Source organism: Microtus ochrogaster, chromosome 2 (genome assembly GCF_000317375.1).
Source record: "Microtus ochrogaster isolate Prairie Vole_2 chromosome 2, MicOch1.0, whole genome shotgun sequence".
Taxonomy (NCBI): Eukaryota; Metazoa; Chordata; class Mammalia; order Rodentia; family Cricetidae; genus Microtus; species Microtus ochrogaster.
In genome coordinates, this window is record NC_022010.1 from 17734177 (window position 1) to 17747914 (window position 13738).

At 46.4% G+C, this 13738-nt stretch overlaps 1 protein-coding gene across 1 annotated transcript in view; it reads right to left on the reverse strand.

The window, feature by feature from the left end:
* Slc15a4 (solute carrier family 15 member 4) overlaps window positions 1-13738 on the reverse strand; it is a 27371-nt gene that overhangs the window by 5331 nt on the left and 8302 nt on the right. The window contains exons 2-7 of the mRNA XM_005344521.2: window positions 12604-12893; window positions 8532-8700; window positions 8102-8179; window positions 7692-7860; window positions 2764-2919; window positions 881-1039 (exon numbers count right to left, since the gene is read on the reverse strand). Coding sequence (XP_005344578.1) covers window positions 881-1039; window positions 2764-2919; window positions 7692-7860; window positions 8102-8179; window positions 8532-8700; window positions 12604-12893 — 1021 coding nt within the window. The remainder of the gene's footprint in view (window positions 1-880; window positions 1040-2763; window positions 2920-7691; window positions 7861-8101; window positions 8180-8531; window positions 8701-12603; window positions 12894-13738) is intronic.

The window sequence follows — 13738 nt, forward strand, 5'->3', positions numbered from 1 at the left end:
GGCTTTGGAGCCTGTCCTGGAACTAGCTCTGTAGACCAGGCTGGTCTCGAACTCACAGAGATCCGCCTGCCTCTGTCTCCCGAGTGCTGGGATTAAAGGCGTGCGCCACCATCGCCCGGCTTAGTAAATGTTTTTAAACCAAATAGTAACTAGAATCCTGGGCTCTTTGATGAACATTTGGGAAAGTCTACACCATGCAGGCTGACTCCATGGCACCCAGAACCAATGAGGCATTCCAGGGCTGCCACCCTCCCAGGGGGATGAGAGCAAGGGCAAGTCTCAGACCAGCTGACGGATTTTACAACTGACCTCACATGGCTAGAGTCAGTTACAGGCATCTAAGGGAGGGGGTTTCAGCCTTCTGAACATTACCCCAGGGCCTTCCAAGGAATCCAATCCAAGGCTCTGGAAATCACACAACTTCTAAAAAACAAATTCCTGACTTTCCCAGGAATGCAATAAAAGCGGGTAAGTAATATCAAGCAGGGAAATGCTGACATTATGGCCCTCTGGGAACATGTACTTGTTTAAAAGGCAAACAATGCTGCAGCTCCTGTTCACCCACAGCACTGCAGAGCTGCCCAGAGAAACATCCAGCAGACTGAGAACAGTATTCACTGACAAAGCCACTGTCTGTCCTAACATCCAGAATCCAAAACTTCAGATCAGGTTGACACAGGAGCTGCCATGCAGGTCTTCCTCACCTGACACTGCAGACAGTGCTGAGCTGGACCCAACAGCTGACAAGGCAGTGCTACTCACTGCAAACTTCAAGAACAGAGGGTTTGGGCCAATGGCCTCTTGGGACAGACTGGATACTTCACACATCCTGCAGCAGCAGCAAGCACCCTGCTTTCCATCCCAGACATTAGAATCTTACCAAAGTCTGTGTGGCTGCTCATCCACCCAATGGCCTTGAGAGACACCAGGGCTAACAGTCCTGAGCCCACAAATGACCCAATGCCAGAAAAGAAGAAAAAGAGTCCCATGATGGCGCTCTGCATGGACTTGGGAGCAGCAGAGTAGGCGAACTCCAAACCTAGAGAAAAGGAAAAGGAGGCTACACTGAGAAGATGACCCTGGTCACCATGAGGTCACACGCAGGCTCCACTGAGGTTTGAGCACTCTCGGGAGGACTGTCTCCTAGTTGGAGAAATCAGGAATAGGTGCTGGTCATTCATCCTCATAACGATTCTTAAAACACATCAAGGAAGAACACCATTCTCACATAAGAAGTTTTGTTACGCCGGGCGATGGTGGTGCACGCCTTTAATCCCAGCACTCGGGAGGCAGAGGCAGGCGGATCTCTGTGAGTTCGAGACCAGCCTGGTCTACAGAGCTAGTTCCAGGACAGGCTCCAAAGCCACAGAGAAACCCTGTCTCGAAAAAAAAAAAAAAAAAAAAGTTTTGTTGAAAGACAGACACATGTTGTCTCATACCTGAAATCCTAGTATTCAACAGACTACAGCAGGAGGATTGTTGCAAGTTTCAAGTCAGTGGGACTGCAGTGTTAGAGCCTTTCTTAAAGAGTCAAGAGTTCAGGGGATGGAGAGATGGCTCGGTGGCTAAGAGCTCGGGCTGCTCATGCAAAAGACAGGGGTTCTATTTCCAGTACCCCCATGGAGGCTCACAACCACCTGTGACTCCAATTCTAGGGGATCTGATGCCTTTTTCTGTCCTCCATGGGAACTATATGCACGTGGTATACATACATACATACATGCAGGCAACACACCATACATATAAAATGAATCTTTGAATAAAAAGTCAATGATATGTTCATTTGTATTTTAATAAATAAAGCTTGCCTGAAGTTCAGAGAGTAAAACAGCCGCACTGATCAGCCTTACAGATCAGGCAGTGGTGGCACACACCTTTAATCCCAGTAGCCACACTAGTTTGCCACAGAAACCAGGCAGTAGTGGTGTATGCCTTTAATTCCAGCCCTAGAGAAGAATATAAAGCAGGAGGAGACAGCTCACGGTCTCATTCTGAGATTCCTGGAGGCAGAATTGACATTTTGGACTAAGGTAGAATAAGAGCCAGTGGCTGGATGTTTTGCTTTTCTGAACTTCAAGTTGAACCAATACCTGTCTCTGCGTTTTTATTAACCATGCTATAAGTCAAGACTTGAATATGTCTGGGGGGGGAGCTCTCTCCATATGAACCCTACTTCACAAATAATACAGCACCTATAGGCTGAGATTCCCAATGACCGGGTGGAGCAAAGACAAAGCAAAGCCCACTGTCACTAGTTAGAATTCTGCCCGGGTTTGAGAGGTGAGGCACCAGCATGCTCCTCTTTCCCTCCCTCAAGGAAACCGAGCATCACCAGTTCCTCTCTTCACACTGCATTAGTAGCTGATCTGCACTAACACCTTGTCCTTGCAGAGTCTTACTAGTGACAAAGGACTAGTGACGAGGACAAGCTCTAAGTCAGGTTTGCTCCTTCATGTAAGTCTGTGCCAGCACAGCTGTGTTCTGCCTAGAGACTGGGGACACAGAGGTCCAGAGGAAGCCTCCCACAGCCACTCCCCCTTCCTTTCTAAGGCACATACAGGGCAGGTCATGGGACTCATGAAAATATCGTAGGGAACACTGGTTTTACACAGGAAAGGGCAGCCTCAGCATGAGGATTATTATTTACTAATTCATGCTGTAAGCCATAATCCCACCCCACCCCCTCCAAGCACCATGGCCCTGCTCAGGAAACTGCAGGATATAATACAGACAGTCCCAAATGTTACCAGCATTCAGTCTCACCTGCTATACTTGCAAATATCTCACTGATGCCAATGAGCACATACTGTGGGATCTGCCACCAAATAGGCAGGTCAGCAGCATGGTATACCACACCACCAATGGTCTGGTTGATGGTCTTCTCCTTCACCAGGTCCAGCCTTTTACTCTCCAGGATTCCTGGAATTGAGAAGCAGGTTAGTGGAGCACTAAGGTTGTCACTGAGCTAAGTCTTCAGTGTATTACAGGCATTTATCAACAAGCCTGAGAGGTGTGAGAAAGGAAGGTGACCATGACAGCTTTGTAGGCAGATTTCAGTTGTTATCCATCTCTTCCTCACAGGGAAGTTCACTATGTTTAGTTTAACCCTCAAGTTAAACCTCTTTCTGGTCATCTTTTTAAAACTGGGAGGATGCATGAGGATCTGCATGCAGCTAATGGTCACTGGGGGAGGCAGATATATTTCATTCATGGCATAGCCACTGTGAAGATAGCTCCTGTAAGCAACCCAAGTCTCCAAAGACAACACCACAGGCACAGAAACAAAAAGAAAATCCTGAATTAATCAATGTGCATTTCTTCAAATAAATGCACCTAATTGTCTAGATGAAGCTCAAAAACTTGCCTAGGTTCAAGAAAATAAAACAGACTGTGAGCAGAACCAAAATGAAGTACCCCACGTTAAAGGCCTGAGGTTCCAGGAGAAACAACACAGCAGGAATAGCGAAGGGAACACCTCGGAAACAATCACTGGGAACCTTAGTAACAAGTTGGTGCTACTTCATGACTGTGCCATGGGAATACCCCCTCAAAACCCCAACAGAGGACTGATGATCTCCCTCAGCTCTACAATATGAACTATCACTACCAAAAGCACAAACACAAACCTTAGCACCAAAGTGAAAAGCCCCAAGTGACTTGCAGATCAAATGGAAATCAAAGCAAAGTTCTGGGACAGTGAGACATGTCAGTGTGTGAAGGTGAGGTCACTAAGCCTGATGACCTTAGTTCGATCCCTACAGCCTACATGATGGAAGAGGAGAACTCATTTAGGCAAGTTGGTCTTTGATCTCCATACATGTGCTATGGCCTGCACACCTCTACCCCCATAGGAACACAAAATAAAAATTTTAAAGTAATAAAAACAAAACTACAGTAAACATAGTTAACAAAGGATAGCTGTAATAGGAAAATTCTCTGCATTATTTTTTTTTTCACCACTAAACAAGAAAGAGGGGTTGGGAAGATGGCTTGGCAGTTAAGAGCACTTGCTGATCCTGCAGAGACCAGAGTTCTGTCTCCAGGACCCATGATCAATAGCTTAGAATCACTGGTTACTATAGCTCCAGAGGATCCAATGCCCTCCCCTCTGGCCTCTGCAGGCACTGCACACACATACCTGCACACACATATACAATTAAAAATAAGGGGCTGAAGAGGTAGCTCAATGATTAAAATCATTTATTAACCTGCAGAGAATCCAATTTCAGTTACCAGAACCCACAACAGGCAGCTCACAATTCTGCAAATCCAACTCCAGGGACCTAATATTTCTGGCTTCCATGGGTAGCTGCACTCATGTACACACACACACGTAAATGAAATCTTTCAAAACAAATCTTAAGGCCAGCAGTGGAGCATACACCTTTAATCTGAGCACTTGGGAGGCAGGCAAATCCCTTGAGTTTGAGGCCAACCTGGTCTACAGAGCAAGTTCCAGGATAGTCAGGGTTACTCAGAGAAATCCTGTCTCAAGGAACCAGAAACCAAAACCAAACGATCAAAAAACTTTAGTAAACATCTAGAATTGTGAAATACCTAGAAGTTAATATGCCAAAGTGGGGGTAGGGTGTAAGCATTTCTCTTGGCCACCAAAGAAAGAAAACCTGAGGTCACTAAATTACTTGCTGCTAACACATGTACAATGAACATGTACGATTACCCGCTGCTAACACATGTACAATGAAGCTTAGTTTGTGACATCACCACTGCCACTAGCTGTACATCAACAGCAGCTAACCTGACAGTGATTCTTTGGGACACTCTGGCCAGAGCAAGGAACATACTAACCCGGAAGAAATATCCAGTAATTTCACCCAAACTGCTCAGCAAAAGCAGCATAGACATGGGGGGAGGCAGGGGAACTTATCAGAAGACAAGGAGGAACTATTGTATTTAAAACAATCCACCAAAGTCTACAGAATTTTAAGAAAATCCCACATAAAAGTCACAAAAGCCACCAAAATATGCAAGATAGTTAGGAATATACTTAACAAAACACATACAGGATAAAATGAAGAAAATACAAGTAAATGCAAGACACTATAAATAAAATAAAAAAAAAATGATTTAGATCTGTTCCAAACACTAGAAAACCTGTGCTCACAGGAACAGAGATAGTAAGGAGCTGAAGTGGGGACTTAAGCATCAGTAAGGAGATATAAAATAGTGATACACTGTATTTTAACCCTTATAGCTGGGTGTGATAGCTATACCTGGAAGGCCAGCATTCAGAGGATAAAGCAGGAGGATGATCAGTCTCAGGCAAGTCTGGACTACGTAACAACCTGTCTCAAACACATAATAGGGCTGAAGAGGTAGCACGGGTGTTGATCTTGCAGGACCTGGATACCATGCCCAGCACCCACAAGTAACTCCAGTTCCAGGGGACCCAATACCCTTTGCTGACCTTCATGGGTACAGTATGCACACAGTGCACAGACATACATTCAGACAAACACATCCACATACATAAAGTAATCAAACTGTTTTGGTTTTTTTTTTTTTTTTTTTTTTTTTTTTTTTTTTAAGACAGGGTTTCTCTGTATAGTCCTGAGTGCTGAGATTAAAGGCATGTGCCACCACCACCCAGCTAATAACCAAACTCTTTTCTTTTTTTCCTTTCTTAGAAGTCCTGGAACTCACTCTGTAGACCAGGCTGGCCTTGGACTCACAGAGATTCGCCTGCCTCTGACTCCTGAATGCTGGAATTAAAGGTGTATGCCACCAATGCCCAGCTTTAAAAAACACAAAATTTTTTTAAGGGGAAAAATAAAACCTAATACAGGAAAAAACTTTCTTTTCCCTTAAGCCATCTTGGAAAGCCCATGACCTACCCAATTTGCACCTGAGGGCCTTTGGAGCCAGTTGCCACTGACAGGCACGGTTAAGTGGAGTTAAGTCCTGTGTACGGCAGGTACAAGGTGAGGTGTTAGGTTTCTACTCAAAGTTTGTGGACACTCCTCGGTCCTTCACCCAAAAACTGCCTGTGTGCAGCAGTAATGGCTGTCTCCAATGAGCTTGCTGGTCTGTACCCCTCAATTCCTGACAGGATAGCTCCTTCCTATGTCTTGCAAGGGCAATTTCTTACGAAGACAGCTGCATACTACGTGGTCTCTACGGGCAGGATGGAGCTGCCTAGATTCAGCTAATGCTGGACCCTATGAAACATGTACTTTCCTGGCACTTTTAAAAGACCTTAGAAAGGACAGAGTCTGAAAGAGAAACCTGTTTCCAGCACTGATATACCCAGAGACCAGAGGACAGCCCACGTGGCTCTAAGGACAACCATTTAAGGAGCCTCAGCCATGCATGAAACTGAAAGAAAAGAGGCTGTATAGAAGCCTATCACAGAGCTCTATGAGAAAATGCCCCTGAAAAGAAGGAAGGAAACAAAAGCCCTTCTGACACCCAGCTGGCACAACTGCAGGATGCAGGGCCCCCACCCACGAAGAGAAGTTGAGAACAAAGACAAGCCATAGGCACTAGAGGCAGACAGACAGAACCTTCCAGCCCAGGATTCCCAAAGACTACCCTGCATCCCCAATTCATGTGCTCTGCTTATTTCTTTGCTAACTTATAAAGCAATGTGTCACTCAGATAAACCTCACTTTAATTATGTGTTTGATCAACAGAAAATGCACTACTTCTCTTAATAACCCAGCACCTGAAAGATGATTTTTTTTTTTTTTTTTGGTTTTTCAAGACGCGGTTTCTTCGTGTTGCCCTGGCTGTCCTACAATTCCCTCTGTAGACCAGGCTGGCCTCAAACTCACAGAGATCCACCTGCCTCTGCCTCCTGAGTGCTGGGATTCATTGTGCCCCACCATCAGCTGGTGGGACTGATTTCTGTAAGCCCGTGAGCCCCATATCAGCAGCATGTTCTGCTGTGACGGCAGAGGCATCTTCTTTTTTTTTTGTTTGTTTTTTTGTTTTTCGAGACGGTTTCTCTGTGGCTTTGGAGCCTGTCCTGGAACTAGCTCTGTAGACCAGGCTGGCCTTGAACTCACAGAGATCCACCTGCCTCTGCCTCCTGAGTGCTGGGATTAAAGGCGTGCGAAACCACCGCCCGGCCAGAGGCATCTTCTTAAATTCCCTTCAGTAGAGCTCAGTACCACGTTCCTCAGACCACAACTGTGTGGAAAATGCTTTTTTTCCCTGCCATTATATTGTTTTATGGTGCATCATCTTCAAATATTAATGAAGGCAGTACACTCACATTGAAAAGGAGATTATCCCAGTCTCATTCACAAACAGAAACAATGATGGAAACAGGAGTGTCTTAGGGCACTGTCCCTTGAAGTGTGGTGTGGGACCTCAGCTGCTAAGACTTTTGTTGGGAGTTTCCTAGGAGCCTTAACAATCCCACAAACCTTTTTTAAGTTTTGTTTTTTTTAATGCTGGGACACCTGCAGGCTCCAACAACTGTGAGATTCAGAAGCTTCCACAGACTGTCCTCTCATTCCCACTGTCAGCCCGCAGCCTGGGGCAGCAGCACAGGGCAAGTCTACTCAGCTCACAAGATGAAGGTTTGTCCTCAAATGACACGTGTGAAATGAACACCTGAAGATGAAGAGTCACTGGCTGCTCAGTGTCTTCAGCACAATACACTAGCAGAAGCCATGCTGGGAGTGGAAAGAGAAGAAAAGAGGCGGGGGGGGGGGGGGTCTCACCCGCAGCAAAGGCAGAGCACATGACGAAGAACATCCCCACAGCAATCCTCTTCAAGGAGGATGGGAGCAGGCCATGTCTTCTGAGCACTGGGTCCACTAGCTTGTCCTTCAGCGGGATGAGCAGGAGGATGAGCACTGCATCGAACATGGTGAGCCAGGCTGCAGGCAGCTGCACAGAGTAAGGCATTAGCTGCATTACAGAAGCTCCCAAAACCACCCAGGATGCTTCAACTAGAGATAATGACTGTGTCTTGAGCTGGGGGAAGGGCTGGAATCTGCCAGTACTAAGTTTAATGGCACTGGTTAACCCAATCTCAGCAGGCTGTAACCCAAGAACTAGTTCTAGTGGCAGTGTCCCAGCTACCTGTGGCAGCTGCAGAAAGGAGTCATGTCACCTCCAGATCTCTTACCGTGTGATGGGTAGTGGTGATACTTGAGATTTCTGGAATCTTCAAATGAAGACTCTGTAAAACATATGTAGTCTGCATCTGGATAAAGAAAGCAGATGGTACAAGTAAGCCGGCCAGAGCCTCTCCAAGCCTGTGTACACGCCCTCCCTCTTCTAGATGACTCCTCCCACGTCTCAAACTCAGACGTGGCAACTACTGGGTCACCTTAGAGTCTCTTTGAGAAGAGCTGCCAGGAAACCAAACGAGAAGCTAGAGGGTCCAGACAACCAGATGTACCTCACTCTCAGCTGCCACTTAGGAAAGATTTTCCAATACGAAGCAGCCAATCTGAGTCCATGGCTGCAAACTGTGGCAACTGGTGGCTAGCCCTGAGTCCTGCACTGCAGCACCTGCCATGCGGCTGGGGAGGCCAGACACCTGCAGCACTCACTTGAAAGTACACAGTCCAGTAGGGAATCAGAGCCAAGAACACAGGCACGATCTTGACCAGGGCTTTCACGTCTTCCACTTTGTCCTCTGTGAACGGCCCTCCACGCGACATCTTACATGAATCAAACAGACTGTGTTTAGAGGATTGCTGAAAGACTCCAAGGCCTTCACTTTGGGAGACAAAATGAAGGAATTAGTTTACTTCCACCCCCAGGGACATCGCTCTGGTAACAAATCACTTCTGGGGTGTAAAAGCGGCTCTCTGCACTGCTCTGCTTTAAGGCCTTCTGTGACTAACTGTGGACTGCCCACACAGCTCCTGTGGCTGACCACAGGGACTTTGGACAGGGCAGCTCTGTCTAATGAACCCATAGGGACGATGTATCAACTCATGCAGCTCCACGGGGCAGCAATGTGGCCTGGACTTCTATCCAACTGACAGCAACTCATGTTTCCTGTGACTACACTGGATTATCACACAAGCAGACACCTGAGGGACTAGAAGGTGCCTTGATGGCAGAGAAAGCAACATCTCTCTCAGGGTAAAGGGACAATCTGAAGAACCATGAGAGATACTGTAGCATGCCTGTGGGGAACCAACAGAGCACTCGCTCACTCTCCTTTTTCACAGGCTTGGGAAGTCCTCCAAGGCTCTTACTGGCCCATTTCGAGGAGGAAGTTAGGACAGAGACCACAGATGAGACAAGAGCTGCGTCAAGACTCTAACGCCTCCGAGTCAGGGTCAGGACAGGAGTGAGACCTTCCTGGCTTACAGGGATATGCTTGGACACCAACAGCTGTGGGTCACGCCCATCTCCCTGTCTGCAGTTTTTACAAAATAAATGGGGCCCTGAAGATAGCAACAAGGTCTTTCCCGGCTACACAATACCAATATGGACTGTACAGAACTATGCACTGTTGACCAAAAACAACAGGAGATTCTCAACCCCACCAAGAGCCTCCCAATTCCACCTTTTTGCACTGGAGTTTATAATTCTATGCCCTATTTCACTGAATGGTCACATTTAAATATTTTTTCTTATTTTATATGTGTGGTTTGCCTGTATGTTTTGTCTGTCTCCCTATGGAGCCCTGGCTGTCCTGGAACTTGCTGCATAGACCTAGCTGGCCTAGCTCAGAGATCTGCCAGTCTCTGCTATCATTAAAAGCATGTACCAACACACCCAGCTTGCCTTCATATATGTGCACTGTATGAATGCTTGCTGCCCTTGGAGTCCAGAAGGAAACAATGGATCCTCAGGAACCAGAGTTGTGGAAGACTATGAGTAGTGGGAATCAAACCCAGGTCCTTGACAAAATCAGCAAGTACTCTTAACTGCTGAGCTGTCTCTTCAGCCCCTCATTTTTATCCTACAAAGCTTATGCACTTAATCTGTGAATTCCAAGCTGGGGAAGACTGTCCATATCTTAGTATGTTAGCCAAATTCTGATGAAGTAAATACCTCTTGCCTGCTCAGTACCACATGGACTAGGTGTGAGGGACACTGAGTCACAGGTTCCTATTCTTTGTCTTCATTTGATGACATCCCTAACTCCTTCAAATTCCTATTTATCTCTAGTTCCCATATACCTGAAGCAGGCAATACCTCTATTAGTGATGAGCACACACACTAATGATGTATCTCTGAAACACATCGATGCCAAGAACCAAATCCCCTTGGCACCAGGGCTCTCACAGGTCACTCAGAGCCTTTCACTGTTGTGTATCATTACAATACTTTAAAGTTGATGAACCAGGGTGTGGCTAAAGCAGTGGTTCTCAACCTGTGGGTCACAACACCCTTGGGCGCTGAAAGATCTTTTCACAGATATCCTACATAACAGATATTTACATTATGATTTATGTAAAAATAATTTATGCAAAATTAGTTTTTGAATGAAATAGCAACAAAAATAATTTTATGACTGGGGGTCACTACAACATGAGGAACTGTATTAAAGGGTCGCACTGTTAAGAAAGTTGAGAACCTATGGTCTAAAGCCTCCCAATCACCAAGTGAAGTGGCACACATGTAACCCCAACACTAGGGAGGCTGAGGCAGAATAATCACTTCTTTAGATATGAACCAAGTACAGAGCCAGCCTGGGCTACATGAGACCCTGTCTCAGAAAAAAAGCTCCTAATCCACTTGCATGGTTAGTGTTCTAATCTGTGACATAGAAGCCCCCACAGTCACAGACAAGAGCCCACTCCTCCCACAGAGACTGTGATTCAGTTTCCCTGTACCTGTGTAGCCTGTGTCCAGGTTCTGAAAGGCTAGGTGCACAGTGCACCCCCTTGCACCTGTCAAAAACTCCACACAAAGGCACTCCAAACAAGCGCTCGCGCCAGATCTACTATAGTACGGTGATGATGATGTGAACCCAGACTGTCAGGTCTCATCTAAAATCAGCACCACTGCCCTCCAAACATCACCTAGACCACACATAGGGACAGGGCCAAGAGTCAGACCCATGGAGAACAGGTGTGTGGCACTTCTGGAGCTCTTAAATCCCACTCCAGAAACTCCCAGTAGCATAGTGAAAGATTCCATCAGGTACTAGGCTGCTAAGAGCCTTACAACAATCCTAAGAGTTGTCCAATCCCCTGGGCAAACAAAGCCAGGCACTGTAATGTCTCTGAACTACCAGGTTCCACAGCAAGCTCATACAATTTATTGACTTTCCAAACCTGTCTGTTTAGTTTTGTCCCAAAGATTTCCAAAGTTGAAGATGAGAAAAAGGCAGACTGCTCAGTCTCCCCTTTCCTTTGTCATGTGTGTACTGAGATATCCCACACTGGCTCAAAGGTTCTCATCAGGGCTATTTGCACAGTGCTGTCCTGCCCATGGCTAGCAGTCTAGATTAGAAACAGCTAAAGTCTGCAACACTGCTTCTGTCTGGCTAAAGTCAGGTCCTAGCAAACACCAGGATCAGCTGGAGCTGGGTAACATCCAGCTTTGCAAGCTCCTCAGTGCTAGTCCCCTTCTGGGCAGGGTCTGAAAGACAACAGAGTAAACAGTTTTCTAGCAGATTCACAAAGGAGGTTGGACAGTCAGATTTCACACAGGGAACTCATGCGCCATCAGCACAACCACAGTAGTCACTGTGTAGCTTCAGTTCTGCCACATAGAGGCTTCCAGTACACCAATAACAGACACAGACAAGCATGGGCGAGACTATGCACCTTAGCCTGTAGAACATTTTCACAACCAGGGCCACCCCACAGGTGGCCTAAGGACAAGGAATCCATCTCTGCTCAGTAACTCCTGGAAAGCCTTAGGCTCAGTAAATCACTGGGAGGGAGCTGACCACCAAGGTCCAGGAGCTTCTCTGAACCTTGTTTCTCTCTCTGCCTTGAATGCTCTGGTGACTCCAGTATTGCAGGCTGTCTAATGTCACAAAAACCGTCAAGGGACCAGTTTACTCTTCACAGCAATCTGCAGAAAACACAGAAACATCTAAGTCCTCCTTAGGCCAATTTCTCAACTTCATTAATCTGCACAGAGCAGGACCACGGATCACCATCAGCAGCAGAAGTGGGTAGACCTCAGAATATGGCCGTTTCTAAAAGTCCCAGGCTTGGGACAATCAGCACTGAGGCTGTGCAAGTCCCATTCAAGTAAGGGTAAATGGTTCCCCTAATGCATCTCAAGCATGTTTGTGTTCCCCTCCATCAGAGAGTAGCTGCCATAGCCCTGGATGAGGGATGCTATGCTGACCAAGAGAGAGACAGCAGCTTCCCTTAAGAGATAAGTACTGACAACACACACAGCCTAAGTTCTCATTAACACACTTCTGTGTCTAAAGCACGTGATGTGTCTCCATGGTACTCTCTGCAGATACCTTCCTTCAAAATCTGCAACCCAACTGCATCAAGGCATCCTTACCCATGCTGGCAATGAGGAAGTTGGGCATAGAGTACTGAACTCAGGGTTCTGCTAGCTGAATGACAAGGTTTACACCACACACTTTCTGAATGAAAGCCGGCTTGGGGATCAGATACATGAGCCGTACATCCCAGACTTCAGCTGGTATTTTATCTGCAGGGAGCGAAAAGTTGTGCAACTCACCCACTTCTCCGCTGCCCACCTCTCTGGGAGCAGCAGCTATAGGTGAGAATCCTGAACATGTCAGTAAAGGCGCTGCCATCAGGAGGCTTGGTGATGAAGACACTCTGGCCACAGAGGAAGACCAGGAAAGCGATAGCCACGCAGACAGTGGGAATCAGGTAGCCTATGAGAAAGCTTACATTCTGCTGAATATAGGCAATGCCTCCTAATGACAGGATCGCTCCCAAATTAATGCTCCAGTAAAACCAATTGAAAAATCTCCGAGTGGCTTCTGGACCACGATCTTTGACCTAAAGTAACAGGGAAAAGAAACGTATAAGAACATGTGATCCTCTACATTTTTCATCTGTTCTGTTAACACGACAAGCTTTAGTGTTTTTAATACTTAAATGACCACCCAGCCACCCACAGCAGCTACAAGCAATGCCACCACACCAAGTACCTAATCATCTCCATTACGAGAGCAGATGCAAGGTGTCTCAAGTCTCTGCTCTCAGAAAACAATAGGACACAATCAAAATGCTATTTACAGATCCAGCCAGTCTCTCAACAAAAGACATCTTGTACTCAATCATTCCAGGAGCTGAAGCCCACTCCAAATGCAAGTAAGCTGACCTTGAAACCAGCAGGAATAATCCTTAAAACAGGTTCCAGAACCTACAGCAAAATCATCATCTTGGATTATCAGGAGCCTGCATGTAACTGCTCAGCGCTGTCATATGGAGCTCAGGGCCTTGCTGAACTTAGCACAAGTACTAGGACATTGCCAAGTAGGCTGTGATTCCATGCACTTAAGTAAGGATTACTCAGAGGCAAGGCATGGAGCCCAAACATCAGAGTCTTGATAAGCCTAAAACTAAGCTGTAGGCAAAGTAAACAGTTACAATCACAAAGTAGTTTTAGATTAGAAAGGTTATTCAGTGCCAGTGATACACACCTGTAATCCCAGCATTTGAGAGACAGAAAGCAGGGAAATCATGAGCCAGAGGCTGGCCTGAGCTACACAAAAGATCTCATCAACACACTCAAGAAGTGCTCAAAGCCGGGCGATGGTGGCGCACGCCTTTAATCCCAGCACTCGGGAGGCAGAGGCAGGCGGATCTCTGTGAGTTCCAGACCAGCCTGGTCTACAGAG